General features: G+C 32.1%; 5 protein-coding genes across 7 annotated transcripts; 3 read left to right on the top strand and 2 right to left on the bottom strand.

The window, feature by feature from the left end:
* Position 1: 1 nt before the first annotated feature.
* Positions 2–3,053, top strand: LOC112711895 (nucleobase-ascorbate transporter 4). The gene is made up of 14 exons (XM_025764627.3): positions 2–197; positions 288–385; positions 472–648; positions 718–818; positions 894–969; positions 1,058–1,117; positions 1,233–1,411; positions 1,564–1,660; positions 1,778–1,864; positions 1,955–2,013; positions 2,090–2,181; positions 2,263–2,340; positions 2,423–2,583; positions 2,676–3,053. Exons 1-14 carry the CDS (start codon positions 92–94, stop codon positions 2,892–2,894), a joined length of 1,590 nt encoding a protein of 529 aa, XP_025620412.1. The 5' UTR covers positions 2–91; the 3' UTR covers positions 2,895–3,053.
* Positions 3,054–3,525: 472 nt separating this feature from the next.
* On the top strand, positions 3,526–5,518 carry LOC112711894 (cyclin-D4-1). 2 transcript variants are annotated; one of them, XM_025764625.3, is made up of 4 exons: positions 3,526–4,189; positions 4,263–4,656; positions 4,732–4,835; positions 5,073–5,518. In XM_025764625.3, exons 1-4 carry the CDS (start codon positions 3,932–3,934, stop codon positions 5,295–5,297), a joined length of 981 nt encoding a protein of 326 aa, XP_025620410.1. In that variant the 5' UTR covers positions 3,526–3,931; the 3' UTR covers positions 5,298–5,518. The 2 variants fall into 2 exon arrangements, with proteins under 2 accessions (XP_025620410.1, XP_072059606.1); XM_072203505.1 differs by lacking the exon at positions 4,732–4,835 and having other exon boundaries at positions 3,793–4,189.
* Positions 5,519–16,209: 10,691 nt separating this feature from the next.
* LOC112711893 (uncharacterized) lies at positions 16,210–17,650 on the top strand. Of its 2 annotated transcripts, none has more exons than XM_025764623.3 (4): positions 16,210–16,851; positions 16,947–17,030; positions 17,137–17,210; positions 17,337–17,650. In XM_025764623.3, exons 1-4 carry the CDS (start codon positions 16,486–16,488, stop codon positions 17,371–17,373), a joined length of 561 nt encoding a protein of 186 aa, XP_025620408.1. In that variant the 5' UTR covers positions 16,210–16,485; the 3' UTR covers positions 17,374–17,650. The 2 variants fall into 2 exon arrangements, with proteins under 2 accessions (XP_025620408.1, XP_025620409.1); XM_025764624.3 differs by having other exon boundaries at positions 16,222–16,851; positions 17,340–17,650.
* Positions 17,651–20,397: 2,747 nt separating this feature from the next.
* Positions 20,398–21,919, bottom strand: LOC112711892 (uncharacterized). The gene is made up of 3 exons (XM_025764622.2): positions 20,925–21,919; positions 20,799–20,845; positions 20,398–20,649 (listed from the first exon to the last, which is right to left on the bottom strand). The coding sequence occupies exons 1-3, from the start codon at positions 21,121–21,123 to the stop codon at positions 20,515–20,517; spliced, it is 381 nt and encodes a 126-aa protein (XP_025620407.1). The 5' UTR covers positions 21,124–21,919; the 3' UTR covers positions 20,398–20,514.
* Positions 21,920–24,186: 2,267 nt separating this feature from the next.
* On the bottom strand, positions 24,187–25,548 carry LOC112713083 (magnesium transporter MRS2-3). Its single transcript, XM_025765838.3, has 3 exons — positions 25,018–25,548; positions 24,663–24,830; positions 24,187–24,582 (listed from the first exon to the last, which is right to left on the bottom strand). The coding sequence occupies exons 1-3, from the start codon at positions 25,546–25,548 to the stop codon at positions 24,307–24,309; spliced, it is 975 nt and encodes a 324-aa protein (XP_025621623.2). The 3' UTR covers positions 24,187–24,306.
* Between the last annotated feature and the right edge of the window lie 1,637 nt (positions 25,549–27,185).

Below are 27,185 nucleotides of genomic sequence, written 5' to 3'. Positions count from 1 at the left end.
ATTATTATTACTCTTAATCGAGTAGTCACAACGTCACTGCCTAACACAATTAATATAAGACACATACACACTTACATACTGATCGAAAATAATGGCAGCAGGAGGTGGTGGAAAGTCTGATGATGACTTTCAACCTCATCCTGTGAAGGATCAACTTCCCGGTGTTGATTACTGCATTACCAGCTCCCCCTCATGGCGTATCATCCTATATCTCTTTCTCCTTCTTTCTACTTTCTACTGTTAATGCTTCATTACCCATTATTATTTTGTGTTTTTTGTTTCAACAGCTGAAGGGATACTACTTGGGTTTCAGAACTACCTCGTTATGCTTGGCACCATCGTCTTTCTTTCTACCTTACTTGTCCCTTTGATGGGTGGTGGCAATGTCAGAACACAACACAACACAAAACCTCACCTTTCATTCCTTCTATCTGATCCTACGTTAATTTGTTCAATTTGCTGTTCTTGCAGGTGGAGAAGGCTGAAATGATACAGACTCTGCTCTTTGTTGCTGCCATTAACACTCTCTTGCAGACATGGTTTGGAACAAGGCTTCCAGTGGTTGTGGGGGCTTCCTATGCCTTCATCATTCCCGCTATTTCTGTTGCTTTCTCCTCAAGGATGAGTGTTTTCATAGACCCTCACCAGGTTATTCTTGCTTGCTTACTACCTCTCTACTGTTTCAGTTTTTGAGTTCATTCTTGATTGAATTTTCAGAGATTTAAACAATCCGTGAGAGCCATACAAGGTGCACTCATTGTTGCGTCCGTATTCCAAATCATAATCGGCTTCTTGGGATTCTGGAGAATATTTGCAAGGTATAACAAAAACAAAGTACATCTTGCTTCTCTTCAGAAATCGGTTTATATTCATTGCTGTTGCTGATATTCCAGGTTCCTTAGTCCCCTAAGTGCGGTTCCCCTTGTCACTCTTACTGGCCTTGGATTCTTTGCGCTTGGCTTCCCAAAAGTATCTACATTCTTCTTTTTTCTCGCACATTGCTGCTGAGTTTCTTCTTCTAACAAGTGAAATAATTGGTTTTCTTTGGATTATGAAGTTGGCAAATTGTGTTGAAATTGGGCTCCCTGCATTGCTTATTCTGGTGATATTGTCCCAGGTATGTTACTTTCTTAAGAGATGTCTGTATAACTCAGCTTAACATATCAGAACAGTTATGCATTTTAAATGAAACTATTCTACTATTTATGTTAGAGCTATATATGCCTTTGCAGTACATTCCCCAGATAATGAAATCAAGAGTAGTTGATAGATACTCAGTAATATACTCTATTGGAATTGCATGGGCATTTTCTGAGATTTTGACTGCAGCTGGTGCATATAAAGGAAGATCACCAATTACTCAATTGAGTTGCCGTACTGATCGATCCGGGTTAATTAGTGCTGCTCCTTGGTTAGTCCTAATTAAACAGTTTGCTTGTTTTAAAGAGAATCATGTAGTGATTTCATAGCTGTGTGTGATGCTTTGTGGCATAAACAGATGATACTTAAGATTGCAAAGCATCATCTAAAGAATTCTCTTTTAGATTTTGCTCATTTATGCAGGTTAAGAGTCCCATATCCATTTCAATGGGGAGCCCCTTCTTTCAATGTTGGTGATGCTTTTGCAATGGTTGCTGCTTCTCTAGTTGCAATTATAGAGGTTTGATTTAACATTTTCTTTTCATTTACACGCAAACTATGGTGATAGTTGTGATCAGTAATCCTTTGCCTACATTGATTTAAATTTAAGTTTAATTGTTTTCTTTCTATGGAGCAGTCAACTGGGACATTCATTGCAGCCTCAAGATTTGGAAGTGCAACTCCTGTTCCACCATCTGTCCTTAGCCGTGGTATTGGTTGGCTGGTACAGTCTGATTCTTTAAGAATCCAATCTTTGTATGAGCATGTAGCTCCACAAAATTAAACTTATATGATCCAGTTTCAATGATTTCAGGGCATTAGTAATCTTGTGGATGCCTTTTTCGGCACGGCAACTGGATCCACTGCATCAGTGTAAAAACTTTGTTACCTTCAAAATCATTTGTGTATAGACTAAGTATCTATGTTAATGTTACTCTTTGGTATTAAGTGAAAATGCAGGACTATTGGGTTTAACACGAGTTGGAAGTCGAAGGGTCGTTCAAATATCAGCAGGATTCATGTTTTTCTTCTCTATATTAGGTGTTACATGCATTACTCTTGTGTCAAAGTGACAACCAATTTGTGTTTTAGTCTCTTAGCTCATAGAGTCATGGTGTGTAGGAAAATTCGGAGCTGTTCTTGCTTCGATCCCATTGCCAATTGTAGCAGCTGTGTACTGCATTCTCTTTGCCTATGTAGGTATGTGTGTTCACTTTAATCTGTTACTTCAGTTGCAATACTTGCTGATCTTGCTGTACTAATTTGTTTCTGCACTGAGCAGCATCAGCAGGCCTTTGTTTTCTTCAATTCTGTAATCTAAACAGCTTCAGAACAATGTTCATCATTGGCTTTTCTCTCTTCATGGGCCTTTCCGTTCCTCAATACTTCAATGAATATCTGTTAATATCTGGTCATGGCCCTGTTCATACTCGCTCCATTGCTGTATGTATTCATCTACATCACCTTAAACACTGCCTATGTTTGAAAATTATATAACTGGAACTGAATTTTCAATGTTTGACATACTACTGCAGTTCAACAGTATAGTGCAAGTGATTTTCTCATCCCCAGCAACTGTGGCAATTATAGTAGCTTACTTGTTGGATTTTACCATGAGTCGCGGCCACAGCGCAACGAGGCGTGACAGTGGGAGACACTGGTGGGGAAGGTTCAGGAACTTCGATCAGGATATTAGAACCGAAGAGTTCTATTCCCTGCCTATGAACCTTAATAGATTTTTCCCTTCATTCTGAATACTGAACACACCAGCATTTTAAATTTCAAGTATGTATAAAACAAAATGGCAGATTATAGCGTATTATTGGCTAGCATTAAGGTTAGCTTTTATTACTAAGTAATCATGTTTCTATTATGGAGATGAATCTAACTACTTATAGTTTGATGGTGTGCTACATTTCTGTTTCATGTGATCTGAGTAAAAGTGCTGATAAGGAATTCATTCAAATATATATCATTATATAATATTTTTAAAAAATAAGAGAGAAATTTGTTCAGGACTTGGACTTAGAAATAAGATGGCCCTTGGAAACAGGCTTATTTGGGTATTGCTTAGAACTAAACGGACCCCATGTCATGCGGGAATCACGCTACTATGCTGTCAACACAAGGTGAAAACAAACAAAAGAAATTGGTGTTTCCAGCCCAAAAGAGAGAAAAAAAAAAAAGAACATGGTAATCGTAGATATGAACCTAATAATTGAGTGGATTTCACTACAAGAAATTGTTGCATAATAAAAACATTAAAGAAAAATGTGATGACTTACATCAAATTACCTAATAAAAATTTGATATTACTTAACTTAATTATGATGAAGCTACGAAAATAAGTTGGTATAACTAGTGAAGAAAGAAAATAAGTGCAATGGTGGAGAAATAGCGAGGCTATGGTGCGAGAAAGAAGAGAGTAGGAAGAGAGAAATGCGTGATATTAAGGCATTAATACACCAATCACCTCTTTACTCATTACCACTGCCTTCCACACACTCTCTCTCTTCTGTCCTATGACTTGTCTCTGTGCTTTGATAACTCCTCCATTCACCATTTTCCAAAACGGAAAACACATTAGGATTGGAGACTGTTTCACACTCAAAATTCACAAAACAAGGAAAATAAATTAAACCCAGCAAACAGACAAAAAAGAGAGAGAAGGAAGAGCACTTAATATGTCAAACAAAAATCCATAAAGACCAACCCCCCAACAATGCAATGACCCATCACCGCACTCCCATTACTACTACTAAACCCTCACCCGCCACCCACCACCGCCGCAATGTCTTCTTCGTCTCCAGACCACTCCACTACCTCCGCTAGCATGCTGTGCGTCGAAGACGCCAGCGAAGCAATCTCCGACCACCCCTCTCCGCCCTCACTGGCAGCAGTCTGGCAGCCCTACGACGATGATTCCGACATCAGCGAACTCATCGACGCAGAGGCGCGGCACATGGCGTCGGCGGATTACCTCCGGCGGTGCGGCGATGGTTCGGTGGACGTGAGCGCACGGTTGGACGCCATCAACTGGATGTTAAAGGTAGGCTTCGGTAAGATGCAAGAAGCAACGTGGTTTGGTTGTTATGTGACATGGTTTTGGCAATGCAATGCAGGTGCAGGCATTCTATGAGTTCCATCCAGTAACGGCCTTCCTTTCCATCAACTACATGGATCGTTTCCTCTCCCTCGTCTCTCTTCCGGTACGATCCAGGTGGGCATTTCAGCTACTATCCGTGGCGTGTTTGTCTGTGGCGGCCAAAATGGAGGAGCCACAAGTGCCTCTCTTGCTTGACCTCCAGCTTTTCCAGCCAACCTTGCTGTTTCACCCCAAAACCCTTCGCAGAATGGAGCTTTGCCTCTTGTCTAATCTCAACTGGACACTCCGTTCCATTACCCCCTTCCATTACCTTCATTATTACCTCACCAACCTCCCTTCTTCTTCTTCTTCTTTCAACCGGTTACAGTTACTCTCCGCTGCCTCCGACCTCATCCTCGCCTCCACCCGTGGTAACGTAATCTACCTTTTTCTCTTTCTCTCTTTTGTGTTTACTGTTGTCTTGATTTTTGTCACCATGTGATTAGTGATTAAGTTCTTGGAGTTTCCGCCGTCCGCCGTGGCAGCTGCCGCCGTCCTCTGCTCAGCTGGCCACCACAAGCCTCATGTATTCCACCACAGAGTAAACCATGTATGATGATATATAATATTTTGACTTTAGTATGCAGTAGTTGGTTCATTAATCATTACTTTTTAGTACTGCGACTTTGTTAGTAGAAGATTTTTCTTAACTTGTGGTAGTAAATTTGTTTGTTTTGCTTTTTCAAATAGTTGGATGATTTCAAAAGTATGGAAAGCTGCACGTCACACTCACACTATTTTCCTTTTTTTATTATTCCAATGAATCTTTGTTGGTTTTTTCGGATAGGAAATGGTGAGACGCTGTCACCAACTAATGGAGGACTACGTGCTGGACACGTGTCCCGCATCCACCACCAAAGCCACGCGAGGCCACCCGCCACCTCAAAGCCCCGTCGCCGTCCTCGACGTCTCCACCTGTGCCAGCTGCGACACCCCTTCTTCAGCCCACCCCCAACATGACCCGCCAAACAAGCGGCTGCGATCCTCTGCCCCGGATGTACGGCAGCCGTAATAAGACGACGGGAAACATCCTCCCATCATATCATATTTATTATTATAATATATGTGTAACCTTTTTTAGTATCTTTTGTCAGAGAGAAGAGAGGTTACTTTTTTTCCCTATAAAACACTCTATTTATATCTCGATTATAAGACCAAGGGTCATGATTTGGTAGATTCTTGGTCCGGCTAAAGGTGACTCTATTTTTTATTATTATTACTGTGATTTTTGAATTTTGGTGTATTATCAAGCATAAAGTAAAAATCAACCTGTTAAGTATATACTTGTATGGATGTTGATGTTGTTGTTAGGAATGATTGTGGATCTATTGAGTTTTGTTTAGTTTAGTTGTTCAACACTGCAAGATGTTTCCATCATTCCCTTCCTCTTTTGAAAGCACAGTTTGTCTGTGAATAATGCATTGCATTGCCTGAAACGCCCTTTTTTCTAGTCCATAGCGTTTGTGTTAATGTGAGGGCAGAATAGTAATTTGGGGGGATGGAAATGGTTGTGCGATTGGGCCGCAGGAAAAGGTATTGAGCCACAGGGGTTGAGCCACGTATCCAACAATCGGGCCTATAACGGGATATTGAAAACAACACAGCGTATCCCGTTGAAAACGCAAGGTGTGGTGGTGTTGGCTTTGGCGAGAATGCTAGATCTCGTGATGAGCGAGAAAAAAAGAGGGAGGGTGGCGTGGACATGAGGAGTACATGCCACGTAATGAGGGGCTTGAACGTTGAAGGTGTGTGTAATAAGGTGGTTTTGACCAACAATCAAGAAACGGCGTTGGAGGGTGGCATTGTACGATATTAATGACATCGCATAATCGGCTCATATTAATAAATTTATTAGGCATAGTGATGAAACCTTGATTTTCTTGTAATTTGTCTTTAGGAATTGTTCTTGTATATCTCAAATATATTTCGTCCAGTCACCAAAAAGAAGTATATTGAAAGTGTGTATCTGCAGATATAATATTTCAAAGTTGGTATATATTATTCGAAATATATAATTCAAAACAATATAAAACAAAAATAAAATTGTAGGTACAGTTAACTCTACGTAAAATTGATAACTAAAAGTAGTTAAATAAAAAGATAAGAATCACTTTTTTCACTCCTTATTACTCATATTTTTACTCAATGAACTCTTTAATTGTTAGTTGGACTTGTGATGAGCATATCATGGATTCTATTGGTATTATTTCCCTCCCAGTCATGACACAATCAAAAAGAGAACACGCCAATAAGATTTTACAAGAGTTAAAATTCAGATGCTAGCTGAAGCAATAATAATAGGGAGTTAGGATGGTTTCAGTAAAAAATTAGTTAAATATTTTTGGATAAATTTAAATTTTTTATGTAGATAGTATTATGTTAAGTATTAAGATGTTTTTTTTTTGTAAATTGGATAGTTCTGAATCTGTTTTCTGATTTATTATATTTTAGACATTTGAAGAGAAAGAGAGTGAAAAAATGGAAGTTAAATAAGTCAATTTTCGTGATTCACGTTGCAATGATACTGGACGTATCTCCTCCTAATTTAAATATGGTAAAACATTTAATAATTAATATTTAAATCATAAATAAATAAAACTAATTACTATATTTATAATTAATTAAGTTGTTTCATTCTTAGTTGATTTAGAGTTAATTTTATATATTTTTCTAGTTGAAGTAATTAAATAATTTGACTAATTTAACTAAATTTTTATTTAATAACTTTCGATTATTAATTTACATAAAATAAAATGTACCTGAATTTTTTCTTTTTATAAGATAAATACAACAGAAGGAGTTAATATTTTTGTTGTTATGCCCCTATGCATGCAAGTTTTGTGCACATAGGGGATTGCCCTTGCAATTGCATGCATGCTTTGGTGCATGAATTATTGGCATTGTAGTCTCAGGGGGGAGACTGGGAAAGAAGAGGGGGTTAACTAGTGGCAGTGGGCCTACAACCACGTGGCTCATTTAGTCAATTTTCAGGTCCCATTACAGCCTGGAACTCCAACACTTCTCATCGCTAAATTTCCGGCACTGCACCATTTCTCTGTACAATACATGAGAAACCACTTGCATCATCATCATCGTATTATTATTATGCATTATTTTGTCATCTCTGTCCCAAATGTAATCATTCCAACGTTTATTACATTTTAATAGCAATTAATTCTACTCTCGTTATTACGTAGTGGTGTACAAGACAAATTCGTTTAATGAATGAAATGTCCATACCATGTGTGTAACTGGAAACTATAAAGGTCGGGGTGGAAAAAGAAAAACAATGATTTTCAATTCAATTACTAATATTTAATCGCCAACAAATTAAAGAAAAAATCAATTAATAGAGTAGCATCTATTTATTTATAACATATAGAAGTTAATACTAAATTTTTTTATAATGAGTATAAATTATTTTTTCTCTGTTAATGATGTCATGACAATAATTTTGATGACTTAGTAAAAGGTGGAAATTAACTAACTATCTTTTTTTAGTAAATTTTTTTTGAAGAAAATTTAAAATAAAATTTTTTTATTTTATTCAATTAAAATATAAAATACTAATTAAATATAATAAATATATAATTAAAAATATCACAATAATAATTATAAGAATTTCAGTTATAAATATTGAAATATTAAATTTATATATATTAAAATTCTTATTATTATACTATTTAGTTTATTTATGTATGCTGCGTAAGACTCTTATTACTCTTTATTTCTTAATCTCGCATACCAATTATAAAAAACTTCTCTAAATAAATTTAAATTTGGCATATTATCTTACTAGATACCTTCAAATATATCATGACTATAAAGTTAATTCATAATTTTATATTATATTTTTAATATTTTTTATTTTCAATATTTTTTTCTAATCCAAGTGAGTTCAAATTTAGTACCTCTATTTACTAGATACATTTAAATATATCATGATTATAAAATTAATTTATAATTTTATATTATATTTTTTTTCATTCCAATTCTTTTTTTATTTTTTTTAATTATTTGCAAACCAAATAACACCACATAAAAAGATAACGTATAACAATTAAAACAAATTTAAACATAAAAGTAACAAATGAAGATGTAATTATATACAACTCTAATATAAAAGATTTATGTCTTTTTTAAAATAAATAAATTCAAATTTTTAAATAATAAATTATATTTTAGTTTGTATTACATTTTAGTTGAATAATTATATGAATTTATATATACAATTCAGTAAAATATTTTTAATATAAAATACTTTAAATTTAATATTAATTTATATGTTATTTAATTAAGTTTTAAATAATATAATATTTATTAAAATACCTTATATAATATAATTAATTTATCCCTTTACACATTATGTAAATTTTACTCTACTTTATTTTTTAAACCAGTTATGGGAGGGACGGTTCTAAGTGCAGGGGTGTGGGGCAAACACCCCACTATAATTTAAAATTTTTTTGAGTAGTATATGATAATAATATTTATTTGTCTCCATTAGATTATTAAATTTGATTTCACAATAATTTTTTACTCAACTTTTGGTACTTAATCGTCAATTTAAAAATTTTATATTAGATATTTATTAGAATGATCAATTCTCATATTTAAACGAAATTAGTGTTCTTTTTTAAAAATCAACTCAAAAGAATATTATTTGTCTTCTTTTCAAATTAGCTTTAATTTTTGCATAACAACTATATTAATTGAAAGAATTTTTTTAACTATGAATATCAATAAGAATCGGCTTCTAATTGTATTGGGAAGTGAATTTTTAAATCATTGTTTAGTAATATATATGGAAAGAGAGAAATTCTATGATAGTGTTAAGAGAAAAATTATTTAATTTTTTCAAAATATAAAATCTAAAAGAATAGAATTTTAAATTATATATTATTATTTGAATTACTATTTTAGTGTTTTAATTTGTATGTTAGATATTTTGAAGACTAATTATATTTTACAATAACAAAATATAATCATAACAATAATCATACTATATGTATATAAAAAATAATTATTTGTATAAAATATATATTAAAATATAAAATACACATTGAAAATAAATTAAACAATACATGTATTTCTACATAGATATATAATGGTTAATAGATAATTTAATATTTAATTTTTTACATACATATATTATTTTTATTACAAAAATTATTATCATGTTATATAACTTTTGTCCACACTATCAAAATTTTCTAGATCCGCCACTAAATTAATGAACTCCACTCAAACTCGAGAAAAAGGGCCCACAAACACAGTCTGCAAATTGTAGCCAAAATAATATCAATAACTAATTCACCTCTTATATAAATTTTATTTAAAAGTCTGTCATTCATAAACGAATTATTATATACATCGGATAATTTAAACTTTTAACACTTTAAGGTTATGTTTGGTTGAAAGGAAAGAAATAGAAAGAAAAAAAAAGGAAAGAAATTGAGTGGATTTTTATTTTTCTTAGATGTGTTTGGATGAAAGGAAAATAAAAATGAAAGAAATGATATAAAAAGACAACTTTACCCTTATATTATAAAATCCATTGAAAAAAATGAAGGGGTAATATTGAAAGTTGTGAGAGAAAATAAGTTTTCTCTCCCTTTTCTTTCCTCTCCAATTTCTCTTCATAACCAAACAATGAAAAATGATCATTTTTCTTCCTCTTTTCTTTCCTCCTTTTTCTTTTCTTTCATTTTCTCTTCAAACAAACATAGTATAAATGAGTTGATCACATAATTAACCACCCAAATTAGTTAAAAAGCAATGTTAGACGTGGCAGCAATTTATAATATTGGAAAGGTAGTGTGAATGGCAAATAAGAGTTAAGACTCTAATGAGTAATGACCATGATTAGTACAGTTGATTAATCATATTAACCCTGTTATGTAAAATAAGGACTAGCTCCAAAGAGCGTTTGAATAAATTAAAGGAGCATTGACAGAGTGTAAAAAACATGAACATATCAAGAAGATTATCAGAGCATTTGTGCTTCAAATCCTAAATTTAACATCATTATTATGTGTGTGTAGTAGTAATAAGTAATAACTAATAACATAAATTAAAGACATATTATTTTAGTTTTAGACATATATTCCGAGTTGGGTAACCTACTACTAGAAGTGAAGGAGCAGAGTTGAGAGACAGACTTGCGGAGAGCATGGGAAACAGTACAATTTTGATGAATTGCATTTGACTAAGCATCTATCATAGCAGTTGAGACAGCTGGAGTTATTTATGTAATTGTTCTTGAACCACCACATAATTGGAACACAATTTCTACTCTCTAAGAAATCAGTGTGTGCATCCTTCTTTCATTTAATGCTTCTTCCGTTCAACCATCAATCAATATGAGGGGGGAAAAAAACACAGCTTCTGCTGTACCAGTAGTGTTAATAGAGGGAGGCATGCAATAATAACTAAATGTATTATTGTGATGGTTGCAAATCAAATTCTAATGAATAATAACTAAATGTATTATTGTAAAACTCATCTTTAAAATTAAATACTAAACTGATCTGATTGTACTGTGTTGAAGATAGAATATTCTGCAAAATTTTGTTAGTATGTCCATTAATTGGATTGTGACTATATTATCTTTAACAAATTTTAGTTGATTTATCATTAAAAACAATAGTTTGTATTTATCATAATTATTCATAAAGGCTTTGATATATTAAACCCCGAGTCTAGAATACATAAGATACAATTTAGACACTTGTTTTAAAAATACTAATAAGTTAATTATTAGAGTAACTTAATTTGGTTAATGCTATATTTTTTTGGTATTCTAGCAGGGCCTAGGCCCAAAAAAGGACTAGTATCCGATCCATTTGGGTCACAACCCTATGGCCCATGGGGCTCATATTGTTCTTGAGGCCTAGTTGGAGTCATAGTGTCGGCCACCAATTGGGTCATAGATTGTAGTCTCATTTTGGAAGCATTTGACAAATCAACCTAGTCAAAAACATTGGGTTATTAACTCAGGTTTGGTAGATCATCTAGCCAGTTAATACGGATTTGACCAATTTAATTATGATTTCATAACTATGCATGGATCAAGGTAAGTAAAAGATTTTCAAACTTGATACTCAATATTCAATTCGATGGAATCATATTGTAGAAATTATATGCTACCAATAACTCAACTTTATTTTGCAGGCAGAAAACTCATTACCACCACGTTCACTGGTACCTAAAAATTAATTAAATATTGGCTTGTAGCAATTGAATTTCGCTGTTCATTGAATTGTGCTATTCCCAGAGAATAATAAATTGATCATTACTGAATACTGAGTGAGTTGTTGTTGTCTATGAACCCGAGTCACACTCTATCTTTTTCATTTTCTAGGCCTAAATTCTCTGTGTTTGGCCTACATGTTTGAAATCACAAAACTTGACACATGATACACTTTGATCCAATTTTATCAAATCCCATTACATAAGATATATATATTAGACTTAAATTATTGGTTAATAATACATGAATTTCAACAAAACAATATCAAAATGATAATGTAGAAATTTATTAATTTATTATTTTTCCTTAGAAGTAGTACCCGTGCAAACGTCAACATAAGTTGTGCATGGATAAATAGATAATGTTAGTGTACGTCTTTTTCAAGAGTATGGGTTTGGAGTTTTAACTTTGGCTGATGATATGGGCGGTGAGGGTTAGATTTGGATTTTAGCCACGGTGCTATTTAAGATTTTGGTCCTACACTACTCACTCATACTTTCCACTTGCACTCAGCACACTGTACGGACAAATGTACACTTCCTTCTTTTTGGGTTGCTGATTATTACAATTCCCACCTTAGATTAAGGATACGATGATTTTCATAGTTGACTCTCACTTTTTGAATTAATTTATCAAAATTAAGTTAGACCAACTGAATTCTAATATAAAAGCACTGTTTATCTACATTGTTCTCTTTTGTTGTTGCTAGCTGTTGTTTATTTATTGAGTGGGATGAAAGGGATAAGCGATAGTTCAATTATGGATTAGAATCTTGGTAAAATTTTAATAGTTAATGTCCTTTCTATTTTTTTTTAAAGTAGATTTAGATTTATTAGTTTGGTTAATTATTTTTAAGTAAGTTATAAAAATTAGTTTTTAAAAGATAGTTTTTAAAAGTTGTAATATTTATATTTTGTAAATTAAATTTAAAATAATTTTTAATAAGCATAAGTAATAATAAATGCGTTTGATAAAATAATTTTTAAAATTTAAAAATATTATAATAAATATTATTATAAGAATTAAATTTGGATATTAATTAATGCATTAGGTTATATTAACCTTTTTAATTTTGATAAATACAAATAATTTATACTTTTACAAATTATTTTTTAAAAAAAATTTATCAAATAAAATCTTAATACTTTAGAAAAAAATGCACTTTTACTCTCTCTAAAATATATACACTATTTATAATTTAGCATTTAATTTGAGTCTGAATTAGTCGAGGCAAAACTCCAGATGTTAAGCGGGCAACCAAAAAAATAATAATGTATTATCATATTAATAAAAATAAATAATTTTTAAAATTATTATTAAAAATTATCTAAATTCATAAATCTAATTGGATGAGTGTGTAAAATTTTTTATATTCTTAATACAACAAAATTAAACTCTATAATTTAACTCCAATTTTTATTTTAAAAAATTGTGCAAATTAATCCTTGATATTTTAAAATAATAACATTAATTAATTCCTAAATAACCAAATTACCACCGCACAACTTCAAAATAATTTGCCTTTTGTTTTGTTTGTAATAATCACCAGCTAATTGAAGTTGACTCATTTGAAGGAGTACTAGGTCAAAAATAGTCATGGGCCCAAAGCTGCCAATAATTTCCGTATCAAGCAATTGCAAAGTTATGGCATATGATAGCTGGATTTGAACTGTGGTGCATTTATAGTATTTATACACATGGTCTCATCAGGGAAAATAGTGAAAGAAATTCATTCTTTACTCTTCTCTTAACATTATTGTTACTCTCTTTTCAGCTCTATTTACATTAATTAAGCATTTTCCCTCCTTGCATAGTTGCATTAGCCTTGTAGGGTTTGCTACTGTTTACGTAAAAAAAAAAAGAAAAAAGAAGTTAACTAGGAAGCTTCGTTAATTCTGCTTCCGAAATGGGGAGAAATTAAAATAAAAATCCACCTCCATTTATTATTATTAAATTGTTTCTAACCAAACATTGACCATTTGGTTAACCTATCACATTTTAATATTAATGATGGGTGGCTCAATCTTGTTAATGGTATGTAGGGCGGTTTAATTATATCCTTAATTAGTTGATTTGCTGTAGATAAATGTAAAACAATAACTTAAAATTTAAGCATATGATGTATTTAAGCACCGGATAACCCAAGTCCCAAACTATGGCTACTTCTTCACATAATCTAATACCTAATCTCTCTTTTTTTTTTTTTTTTCCTTATAATGCTTTTATTTGACTTCATGGATAGGAGACCAAATTAAATGGATGTTTTATTATTATATTATGTATTTTCTTGGGCTAATTAGTACGTCCAAGTACTGTATTGTTATTTTGACCAAGATGGCCACGTGCATAGCAACATATAGTGGTATATTATATACTGTATTGTATGGTTTTCTTGAGTTTTATTAATTATTTGTTTACTTTGAAAGATTCAAGTTTCATAGGTTTAAGGTGTTAAATAGGGCCTCGTGTGTATATAGTTAAATTAAAAGATGATAGTAGTTATCCTTATAAATGAGGTGATGATGATGTGTGTATTAGTGTCACTATACAATATACATAGATATAAATAAACGAAGGATAAGGATTTAGAGAGAAGTGCATGTGCACGTGCACACATGTGTTTGAAAATGTGCAAGTGGAAGCTCTTATATAAGAATAGTGCACACGTGTCCACATGCCAAAATGTGAAACCTGGTAGAGTAAATCCTTCAAAAGCAGAGACTTGAAGGATTATGAATCTCATTCTGCGATTGCATGTGGATTTGGATGTGGATGTCGATCCATAAAATCCCAAACATATGCCCCAATTTACCTTTTTCACTCCAATGCATATATAGATGAACCATCTCTTTTACCTTTATCCAGAGACCAAAAAATTTCATACATTATTTAGGTATTAATTATTAAAGTAGGATACTTTAATAAAGATATTAAAAATATTTTTTTATAAAAATATTTACATATATTATATTATTATTGAATATTTTTATTAAATTAATTAATAATTTATTTTTAATAAAGTAGAATAAAATTGGTTTATTATAACTATAATAATAAATTTAATTATTTACATTATAATTATTAGACCCAATTTGATTCGATCGAATTACACAATTTAAATCGAATATTTTTAAATTTTTTGATAAAAAAATAGATATATTTTTTATTTTTTGTTTTGTGAATATTTAAATTTTTAAAAATTTAAAAATACAATTAAATTTCGAAAAAAATGAATTTATTGTTATTGTTATAAAATAAATTGGTTTTATTCTAATTTGATAAGAAATTTAAAATAACCGGTTTATTAATACGTTCGATAATAATGTAAAATATAAGCGTTTTTATAAAAAGACGTTTTAAGTATCTTTATAAGAATATCTCCATTATTAAATTGTTAAAAAATATATTTTTTTACTTAAGTGTATTTGGTAAAATTTTAATAATAAAATAAGAATATTAGAAAAAATAAAAAGGTATTTTTTATATTTTTAATATAATAAGTATTTTTATATTATTATATTTAAAGATGATTATTAGATAAAAAAATTATTTTATATGAGATATTTAAATATAAAATTATTTTTATTTTTTTAAAAATTAAAAAAATTTATTTAACAAATTTTTTTTGTAGAAACTCACTTAAATAAATTTAAAAAAAAACGATTTTTTTTCTTATGACATGTTTAATTATTTTAATCATTGATAATTTAGTAGAAAAATATGTAAATTATATTTGTATATATAAAATATTTGAATGAATAAAAAAAAAGGAAAAAAGAATGGTAGCAGTGATTTTTTTTTTAATTTGGAGGATGTAGATAAAAGGAGTTGGCATAAAAAGAGCACATTACATTTTGGGGGTGCAAGGTTGATAATAGTGGGTAAAGAGTGACAGAAGAAGAGGCTTAAGGGGTTTTCCTTAATCGCCACACATGATGGGCACATAAATAGAAATTCAGAGCTATTAGCATGCATAGCAATATATGTACTGTTTACATTGATAACAGCATATTCCTTTTTCCATATATAAACACTGAATCCGATTTAGCATGTACTTAAAATCAAATCACATAATACATTACTCATTCAAATGTTGACCACTTGACTCCCAAATAAAAAGTAATGTACCTTATTAGTTACTAGTAGTGTTCATCCAAAAACAGGGTTCTAACTAAATATATAGAAAGAGACACATGACTACTGCTCACATATCATATGCCTCTGTAGCTTCATAATAAATTAAATAAGAAATTATTTCAAGCATTTTAAAAATACTGGTATTTTATTAATTTTAGTTAAGATTCTAAAAATTGAAATAATTATTTTTTCAGTAGAGTAAAAATTTTAAAAATTCAATCGAAATTCAATCGATTATTTATTTAAATCGAACTAATCTGATGACTGATTTGATCTAATTCTCAAATATTAAAATAATTGAAATACCGATATTTTTAAAATAATCCAAAATTTTTTAATAAAATAAAAGTAAAAACTCAAATGAAGTTAATTTCACGTGAAGTTAATACCTCAGAGTCATTAAATAAAAATTTAATCAAATCAGTTAAATTATTTAACGGCTCTCAGATATCAAATTCACGTGAAGTCGATTGCACTTGAGTTTCTACTTAAAATCAAATATAAAAAAATGAAATGGTTGGTTGTTTGTTTGTTTGTATTGAAGGGGGGATAGGTGTCGAAATACTGTAGAATGGAAATGGACGTGTAGTCTGTTTTGTGAAGAGGGTACACAGTGCCTCGCTGTCTACCATGTGAAGGGGTGGCCTCTCTTATAACCCTCTTCCAACTGGCACTTCTTTTCATTCACCACAAAATCCCACTCTCCCATTTCACTTCTTTTATTCTTACTAATTGGTCTTGCTCTTGGTGTTGGTGTTGGTGACTGAACTACAACCACCACCAAAACCATATTCTATTCTTTTTGAGCAAGATGAATGATGCAATGGCGGCTTCTGAATGCAGCAGTGGTGTTGAGTCTGGTTGGACTCTATATCTAGACCACTCTTACAGCATTAACCATAATAGTGGTTACTATGAAGAGGACAAGAGGAGGAACAAGCATGAGGACTCAACTGATGAGGAGGACTTGTCCATGGTTTCTGATGCTTCTTCTTGGCCTCCACATGATGACACTAATTATGATGAGAATCAGAATAATAATAATAATAATAATGGAGCCTTTTGTAATTCTGCTTCCAAAGCAGTGAAGCTCTCCAAGACCAAGAGACAGAAGAAGGTTAAGGAGCCTTCTTATCTTCATGACACTGCTAGCTCTCATGTCTATGACTTCTCCACAGTATGTTTCAGCTTCCATCACTATACTTTCTTTCTTTCTTTATGTGTGTTCAATGTATATATGTTTGTTACTGATGGTTGTTCACAATATTTCAGAACAAAGTTGATGATTCCAACCAACAAACTTACACACAGAGTATGCTAGATTGTTCACAAGGTTTCTCTGCCACTTATGTTCAGGTAACTGAGCTTATTCATTATTTAGTTATTATTTTAAAGATTTGATGTTGTTTTTGAAGGAGGTATAGCTAAAGTAGCTAATATCAATTGTGTCCTGTGATTGCAGAGGAAATCTTCATGCCAAGAACACTTTGGTTTCTTTCAACCATCTCTATCAGAAAATGAACTTCAAGAAAACAAGTAAGTTTATTTTTTTGGTTATTTTTCTTTACATGGTAAAATAATTCTCAATTCATATGTAGCCTATACTAGAGAATTCTATTATTTTTAAAATAATTAATTCATTTTCATTCTTTGTTTAATTAGCAGCTGGTATGGAGGAAAAGGGATTGGAATGAGGTAAAAGAGGATGAGGGAGTTCAATCAACCTAATAGCTGCCTCTGCCATTGAAGTAGTTGCAGTGGAAGTTACTGAAAATCAATGGAGGGAGAATCATGGTGCTGTAGGAATTTTATTATATCCATAGGGGCCTTGTATCTTTCTTATCTTTTCTTTTCTTTTCTTTTCTTTCTGGTAGCAATGTCAATGCAGTGGGAAACAACCAGAAAAGACAAGTTTAGGAATATATATAATATAAGAATATGATATATATATAAATATTTTTTATTTCAAAGTTTAATTTTGTCCAAATGGATGGTGCACACAAGCTACATAAGAAAACCATGCTCAATTTATGTGAGTAATGAAGAAGTACCAGCAACTCTTGGTAGTAAAACACACACAGATAAATATCTTACTTGTTACATTGATACAAAAAAGAAAAGAACCCTGTCTTAACTTTCTCTGGCCTTAAAAAAAAAAAAAAAATTTGCCATCTAATGACTTGTGAGAAAGAGCAGAGAGATTATAACTGCATTCATTACAGATAACTGGGTTCACAATATGTTCTTCAAGCTTCTTGCATTGTTCGTTGTATTATTCTTAGCTAACTTTTGGCACAATGATATGGATAAATGCATTCAAACCATATCACAGGATATAATGGTCCAGATTTACATCCTTTTTTATTTTATTTTTCAGTAGAGCATGACAACAAAATGCTGCCGACTAAGTATATAGATACAAGATTTGCTGATAATTCAGATAAAGTCTATATGATTCTACTTTGATTAGGTAGGATCATTGTATTTTTATAATAGTGCAATAGATGTTAACATAACTCTATGTCATATATATAAAGAAAAAAAAGGGTATATTAATTATTAAAAAAGATTGTATGCTGACTGCTCTAGTGAATCAAAATTAAGGTCTTAATCTGTTTTCAGAAAGAGACAAGATCAATATGATACTGAGTAGTATTGTTATGAAGGGATGGGCAATAAGGACATTGTACAAATATGAAGAGGGAAATGCAATGGCAACACTCATGTTGGAATATATCATATCTGTATCAGTAACTCTCTCTTAAACTCATGAGATCCTGCCTGAGATCTTCCTGACCCAAAAGAACATGCCCCATTTTGATTAGTTTGTCAACTTTATCTCTTTTGGAAGGATCCCCCCTATTTAAAAATTGCATGCTATGTGATGTTTGTTTATTTAGCTTTGCACCCTCCAATTCTGTCTGCTTTGTAGCTGTCATATAATAAGACTTGATGTCATCCACATTTGTGCCTTTCAAATTTTTTATTCCTTTGCTTATTCCTAGTCACTAGCTGGACTTGTGATTAAAAATAAAAATCTGATATGATCATATGAGTCCGGAAAGGTTGAAAAAGTATACAAAAGATGGCCACTGAGAATTTAGGATGTCAAAATTGTGATCTCCACCCACATGTGGGTTTGTCATAAACAATCTGCAAGTTAATTAATTAAAAAATGGATAGAAATAATAGAAGAAGATAACATAAAGACAAATCATGAAAGACATAATAAAGCTTCTAGAAAGAATGAAAAATAATATAAAAAGAAATGGAGAATGGTGATATTCATTGCCTCACTGCATTCCATACCAAATTAAAATGGATAATATAAGAATCCAAAAAGGGTGTGGGGGGGAACATTTTTGCCCTTCCAACCACCACCAAGACCAAACTCCTCTTTATCCTTTTGGAAACTGAGAAGGGTGCATGCTTTGCTTTGTTGCCTTCAAATAAGCCTCTCATATATGATCTTCTTTTATTTTATTTTTTTTAATCTTTCTTATGACCATTTCCAATTTATTTGTGATGTTCCCGTTTCTTAAGACAAAGACCTTCTGAATTTCTGAGGATTATGCCAAGGACATGACTGTGGTACTACATACTAACATGTCTAGTGAGTAACAACTACTCATTACGTCACTGCTAGAATCCATGTTATGCATGTATGGCTTTGGAACCAAACCACATTGTTCAATTTTTTAAGACAGTAACAACCAACAACTAACAACTAGTATAATTGACAAATAAATTTTCCAATAGTCAATGCCTCTAATATATAGAATTCTGTAGTAAGAACCTCACTTCAAATCACCAAGTAATTTTTCATTACTTTACTTCCAAGTAGAGGCTACTGATTTTGGAAACTCGTAGTCCTAGTAAAGTTTTATTATTGCTCACTCATTTGTGGACTTTGAAAACAGAAACCTCCAATAATAGGACTCGTACCCTTTGGAATTTGGATTAGTGTTTGACTTGCCTTAAAATTCCATTATGTGAGTACAAACAAAACATTGAAGGAAGATATACATAACTTCATATACAGTAGTCTGGTACAAACTGCTAGCTACAGATTTGACTTTAGATATCTTCATTTGGACTCTTGAAATTTATAAATGAAGGTGACTCCAGAGCATAACAGGGGATGTGCCAAACTGTTCCAAAATCATGGGCAGGATAAGCACTATTAGAGTTGGTTAAGTATTTTGGAAATTAGTCACCAGTGGATTATATTTACTAGCCTGTATAAAGGTAGATTTCACTTTATGACTCTTTTGCTGTTCTATACATACATTTTCACTTTAGTTATTTTCATTGTTGGATCACCATGATGATTATAAACATGCCACAATTTTAATATGCAAGTTCTGACAGCATCAATCAGCACCCAAATTGTGAACTAAGAATGATCTTGAGTTTTGACTTTTAATATGGTAACTGGTGAACCTAAACAGTAGCATATCATTCGGTAGTTGAGTCACTTTGGATTTTCAAGTAATTGAGGGTGACTTTTAGGCCTTAGTCCACCAATAATATCTGTTAGCCCTTTGAACAAGTCAAGGAAATCCCACTTAAGTTGGCTTATTATGCAACAAGTCATTGGTCCCAAGTCTCTCATACTCCATCTTTTTTAAGTTTCACTGACTGAAACACCTTACAAGAAAAGAAAGTGCCTTCCAAACAAAATTACAATACGTTCCGGTATGAAAATGGATATGCAGTACAATTACTTGAAATGGTTGTATTTGGAATTGGTTGTAGAGTTCAATGATACAGGAAAACATCACAATCTACTAGCAAGCAACTTTAGCATTTGAAAAAGAAAAAGGGTGGAGTGATTATTTCACTTGTTACGTTGCAACCAATCAAGGATACCCTTTTCTGTATCCGAAAGCTGCTCATCATTCTTTGCCCTCAAAGTTCCTTCCATCAAATCGAAGTAATCCTTGTAGTTTCGCTTGTAATAACTCTCCAACCTCTGCAACACAACACATGTTGATTCAAGAAAAATACATGCCATACACAAGCAATTATGAAACTTGTGAAGTTATATCGTGGCATTCAAATTCAATAACATCTAAATACATTACTTTCTGATGATAGCAGTGAGGAGGAAATTTAGCTTACCTCTTTGTCATTTTTGTCCTTGTTTTCCTCTGATTTCTTGAGATATTCTGACAACAAAAGTATATACATAAAGTTGTTTGAGCAGTGCATGTACAAGTAATTAAAGAGAGATAAGTTTATGCATACTTTGAAGTAGCTGGGTCCTAGATTCGGGAACTTGGGTGGTGGCGATTAAAGTGGATAAGATCAGGCTTCTCCTTCCAAGTTGAACGTTGTTGGTAATGGTGGTTAAAGTTGATGGTGGCTTTCGTTGTTGTGTCTTATGAAGTGCTTGAAGGTTGGAAGAAGCATACTTGTTTATTGTGACAGTTAGTGCCATCAACATGTTTTGTTCTGTTCAGCTCATCGCCATCGCATCATCACTCTCTTCTTTCTGCCTTACATACCTTCTCTCTCTACAACCACTGGTTTCGGTTAATGGATAACGCGCCGCCACATGGGATCAACGGTCAAGATCTATAAGTTTTCATGTTAATTGTAGGTTTTTATTTTTTTTTAACTAATGTTAATATCTACTTATATTCTGTGCTAAAAAAAAGAATGGAGAAACAATGATTAAAATTATTATAATTAAAATTTAAATTTTTAAATTAATTATCTAATTATAAAATTTAAAAATTTAAAAATTAGAATTTACGGTTGAAGTCATTCCTATTACATACGATTACTCCTAATATCTTCGTTTTCTCTTCGTCTTCGGTGTCCCTTTTCGCCGCCGCGGTCTCACCTATGCCGTTGCACCCACCACTCTCTAGCAGAAAATTTCGACGCCTGTATTATCTCCCACCGACGTCGTCGTGGTCCCCACACACACCACTGCCACCTCAAATTGTGCCCCTTATTTTTCTGTATCCCGGTGATTTCCGATCCCTCTCTTTCCGGTGCATCCCCTCCAGCACCCTGACAATTCCCAGCCAACAAGAATCCCAGCCACCACCGCAGTAGATTCCGTTGATACACGGGCCTATTCTAATTGCGATGCGCCAAGACAAACCCATAGCCAACCAAGCTGGCAAGTATGCCCGCTGCTTGATCCCAAGCCTTTTCGCGCATGGTCTTCTTCAATCCATTCTCATGTTCTTGCAAACCCAAAGCATTGTCTTCCCAATAGTCATAACCTCTGTAGTTGCAGCGCTACTCCACATCCTTTTCTACTGGCTTCTTGTATTTTGTTCATTCTTTTGTTGGCTCTTGTGTTCATTCATCTTTTTCTTCTCCTACTACAATGGCCAGTTTAGAATGGTTATTTTAGTAGGTATGCGAATGGTTATTTTAATTTTTATGTGGATGATTATTTTGATTGGATTGGTTTAGTTATATATAATTAAAATATGTTGGATGTTCAATCTATTAGATATGCGGATGATTATTTTTTGAGTTAGTTCTCAAAGTAGTCCCTGAACTTACACTCGAGTCTCAAAGTAATCCCTGAAATTAATAATTACTCAAATTCGTCTCTGAAATTGCCCTCCAAAACTCATAGTAGTCCCTAAAATAATTTCTGTCTATCCTTACCATTGGAGAGAACTAAAACGACATCATTTTATATTTATTAAAAAAAGAAAAAGAAAAACACATTCCCCTTCTCCAATTCTTCTTTCTCTTTCCCTTCAACGCTCCCCTTTTCCAACCCATCCCCATTTTTTCTTTTCCTTCTCCTTCCCCAATTTGAGACCCTTCCCCGTCCCCTTTTCTTTCACCCTCCCCTTCTCCAATCTGAGCCTTTTCCCAAACACATACCATAAATAGAAAACAAGTTGTTCATCAAAAAACTATTCTAGTAGTAAGAAACTTTGTTGACGCAAGTATCAAGATCATCTCCTAAAATGATGAACCAAAGATTTGGATGGATTCCATTCTCACTAAATCAAAATGCAATAATTAACAAAAAAAAAAGAAAAGAAAAAGAGAGAGAGCGAGAGAAAAAGACATCCAGCTGGCAAGATGAAGCAGAAAATGCCTCCACGAATTTAGGATTGTTCCACCTTCATCAGCATGAACCTGGATTCTTTGTACTTGGCACAAATTGAGAAATGCAATGAGCTTATTGAATGATTGGAATCTTAATTACTAATAATAAAGAGGAGTGTGACAGACATACATGACCGCATGTAAGTTTACAAGCAACGACGTGGCTTGCCTCATGAAAAAAGACGATAACAAGCTTAAAGGGTGTGAGTAGCAAGGTTTTCCAGAGTGCAAGTATAAGTATAGTACAGACAGCAACAGTGACTAGAACAGGTTGGAGAAGAGGTAGCATGCGGCGCGATACGATACTGTGACAGAGATCGGCGAAAAGTAGCAATAGAGAAAAAGGGGAAGGGGAGGTTCAGGTTTTCTTTTTTTTTAATAAATACAAAACGACGTCGTTTCAGTCGTCTCCAATAGCAAGGATCAGCAATAGAGAAAAAGGAAAAGGGGCTCGGATTAGGGAAGGGGAGACTCGAGTTTTCTTTTTTTTTTTAAATAAATACAAAACGACGTCATTTCAGTCGTCTTCAATGGCAAGGATGGACGGAAATTATTTTAGAGACTACTATGAGTTTCGGAGGGCAATTTTGTGGACGAATTTGAGTAAATTATTAACTTCAGGGATTACTTTGAAACTTGAGTGCAAGTTCAAGGACTACTTTGAGATTTAACTCTTATTTTTGTCTTTAACTGAATGGTTATTTTTACTAGGAGTGAATGACTCTGGTGGCGGTATGTGGCAAACCAAGCAGCGACGGTGAAATGGGATGATTATTGATGAAGGTGGAGATGACAACCGGTTGGAAAAAAAGATGATATTGGAGTGAAATGCTTTGGTAAATTAGGGTTTGGGATGGTTGTGTTTTTGGAATAACTAAGTGGATCTTTTTAATTTAGATGATTTGTAGAGTATTTTTTATTTTTTATATGTATTAGGATAAATCTACAATCCATTATTCACATTGATTTAATTCTTTATTATCTTCTTAGCGAAATTATATATGCTATCTATACAAAATTAAAAAAGAATATAGAAGAGTTGACATCTAATTTCTCACGAAATAATTATATTTTATCATAATTCTAAACATTCAATAAAGTATGTGGTGAGTTTTGGCATTTTACAAGGGTTAACATTTTTAATATTTTTTGTGTATGTATTATATTTTTATTTTCAAATTATTATAATTAAGGTAAAATATAATATTTAATTACATTTAATTTTATCTTTAACGTTTTTGATTTATGTCAAAATTATCGTCAGACATTAGCTCTATGTAAAATATTAGGGACAAAATTAAAATTTTTTAAAGATATTTGAACCTAAATAAAAACGTTAGAAAACAAAATTAAATAAATCGAAATTAGAGACAATTAAATGAAATTCAAACATTAAAAATATTTTAGCCAGTATATGATGACACATAAGAGTCAAGAAAGAATTAGAGCAATACTATGGCAATTAGTTTGAAATAGCTGAAATTGAAGGTAGGCTACATAAAAAATGATTGTTTTGTCCACAGAAGAGCAGCAGTGGCTAATCCAGCAAGTGTTTGTGCCTGTACCAAACAATGGCAGAGACATAGAGGAATATGGAGGAAGCAACACAGCCACCTACAATCCATGGAAGCAAGGCATGCTTTTGAAACAGGTCAATGTGAATGTTGATGGTAAAAATACCCACGACGGTAATGAAGGCCTCCGCAATCACATTTGCCGTGCCCACTCTCACTGCCATTTGCAGCAGCTTGTCCTGTTTCTCCTTCAGCATCGCCTTTATGTACTCCTCTGTTTCTTCCGCATACTCCCTCACCTTCATTCATCTTGTTAGCCATACATCATGCATATATACATAAATTATTTCAACTAATAAAAGGTTTTCAATTTTCGTACCGTGAATAATTTGTTGAGAGTTCCACCGATTTGCACAAGGTATGCTCCCAAGAGCATCTCAAGCTCCTCTACGTTGCTCACAGCATCTTCAGAACGTAACTTGTTTGTAAGATACATCTCAATCATGTTTTCATCATTATCCAGCAACCTCTCTAACTCATCCCTTACCTGTTGGAACATTAGCCTGCATTAGTTACATATTAATCACAAATTAGCACTAATCAATTTAAAGTAGGAATTCACACGTAATTGTCTTCACATGAAGTTAATAATTAAGAACAATTATATCTCAATTTTTAACTATTAATTTTAGGTGAAGACATCTACATGTGAGTGTCCACCTTAATTTAATTACCTTGTGAGCACGACAAGTAAGGGCAAGCAAGCGGTTCTTAATTTGGCGAACGCGCTCCAAATTGAGAATATTAATCTCTGAGGTTAGTTTATAGAAGGCGGTATGAGCTTCCTGCTGCAATATATTAGAGAGGTTTTCTAAGGTGGTGCAAGAAGCGTGTAGGCATGCTTCGAGAGCAACGAACTCAAATGGAAGGATGTTGGTGGATGAGGAGGAAGGGAGGATGATGCGGTTATGAAGGTGGTGAAGAAGGGAGACGAGAGAGGGATCCCTGGAGTTGAGGAAGAGAGCTTCATTGGCAGTGATGATGCATTTGATGTGCTCCAAGTTGATGACTATGGCGCACTCTCTGCCAGCTATGGTGGTCCTGCTGGAGGACGAGAGCATCCGCCTCAGGTCACGCGCCGCCACCCGCGTCCTCCGCATTATCTCCTGCTTCCCTGCCTCCAACGACTCCATCTCTCCGCCAGCCCCCACCACTGCCACCGCCCACTCCCTTTTAATTCCTGATCTCCTCCTATTCATCATCATTATCATTTCATGCATGCATTTTCTTGAGATTCGGTCTCTTTTGTTTTTTTTTTTAGGCGGGAACGTAACGCATGTCACCCACAATTTTCATTCTTGGATCTTGCTATACTACTACCAACAACGAAAGAGAAATGTCAGCACATCAAAATTGATTTTTTTTAAGTGTAGTTTCTTTATTCTAATAAATTAATAATATATTTTATTTTATATTTTTAAATATTAATAATTAATTATAGACTAAAAATAATAACTTTTGATAGCTTTTTAATATTTTTCATAACCAAAAATAAAATAAAGACTATAACCAACATGACATTTAAATTAAATGGTTTGATACTACTTTAATGAAATACGTAATACTTTCAGCGGAATGATAGAGCGCTATTTTAAGAATGAGTTAAAATATATATTAAATTATTATATTAAAAAAATTAGATTAATAACTAAAATAATTATCAAAAATAATAAATTTTAATTATCTTTTAATATTTTTTATATTTTTATATGAATAATCACTTTTTTGTTAAATAATTATTATTAGATGAAAAATGTTATTTCTCTAATTAGATAATATTTAACATTAATACAAAAAATTAGGTTGTCTATAACAATTTCATTTTCACGTTCACTTTTTCCACGAATTGGCTTGTAGCATGACTAGTTAATTTTGTTTTTTAATTCCTTCTATGTATTGTTAGCTACCTTTTTACGTTAGATATTTCGTTATTCCTTCCTATATTTCTCAAAACAATAATTAATATCAGATTCTTTCATTAATTAAAATTTCATTCGAGTTATAATTTGTTGACTATTTTAATAATTACTTTTATTTTATAAACAATAATATTTCACAGACAATAAAAACTCAACCTAAAGTAATTTAAAATTATTTTATTTTATTTTATATTTTTTAATTATCATTTATTTTATTTTGTATTTTTTAGTTATCATTTATTTTGTTTTGCATTCTTTAATTACTACTGAAATAATTAAATAATATTAAATATAATAAATATATATTTTTTACTAAAGATAGATAGGGAGATTCAAACCCGCAACCTTTTAAATGAGTATGAGAAACTATGTTATTTGAGGTATAACTCATTAGAAAATATAATAAATATGAATGTTATATGAATAAAATTATAAATGTTAAATTAAATAAAGTAACTTTGAGTTATTGTCTTTGTAGCATTACCAAATAATAATGCTTGGAAATCAACACTTTTAGTGTGAAAAAGAAAAAAAATAGTTAACATTATTTGAATGTTAGGAAAAATAAAATAAAAGTGTTGAATATCTAAAATTTTTCGTTTTGATAAACTAATTGACTCATCATTCATCAAAACATAAATTAAATTTGCTCATAATGTAAAATTATTGTACATTTTACACCCATTACTATATTATTTAGACATCCATCTTTGTTATCCCTCTCTCTCCATACTTTTCTTCTTTAGAAAAAATAATGCACCATAAATTAAAAAGTTTGCACATTCAACTTTAAAAGCTGCACATCTAAAATATATGCTAATTGATTATTGATTGATTTTTATTATCCTGCTAATTTGTCCATATGTAATTTATCGAAAAATAAAAAGCACGCATTGTTAGCACTATTGTACATCATTGGATGA

This window comes from Arachis hypogaea, chromosome 9 (genome assembly GCF_003086295.3).
Source record: "Arachis hypogaea cultivar Tifrunner chromosome 9, arahy.Tifrunner.gnm2.J5K5, whole genome shotgun sequence".
In the NCBI taxonomy this organism is placed as follows: Eukaryota; Viridiplantae; Streptophyta; class Magnoliopsida; order Fabales; family Fabaceae; genus Arachis; species Arachis hypogaea.
Note: the sequence above shows the minus strand (reverse complement) of the source record. Positions and strands in the feature narration are given on the sequence as shown.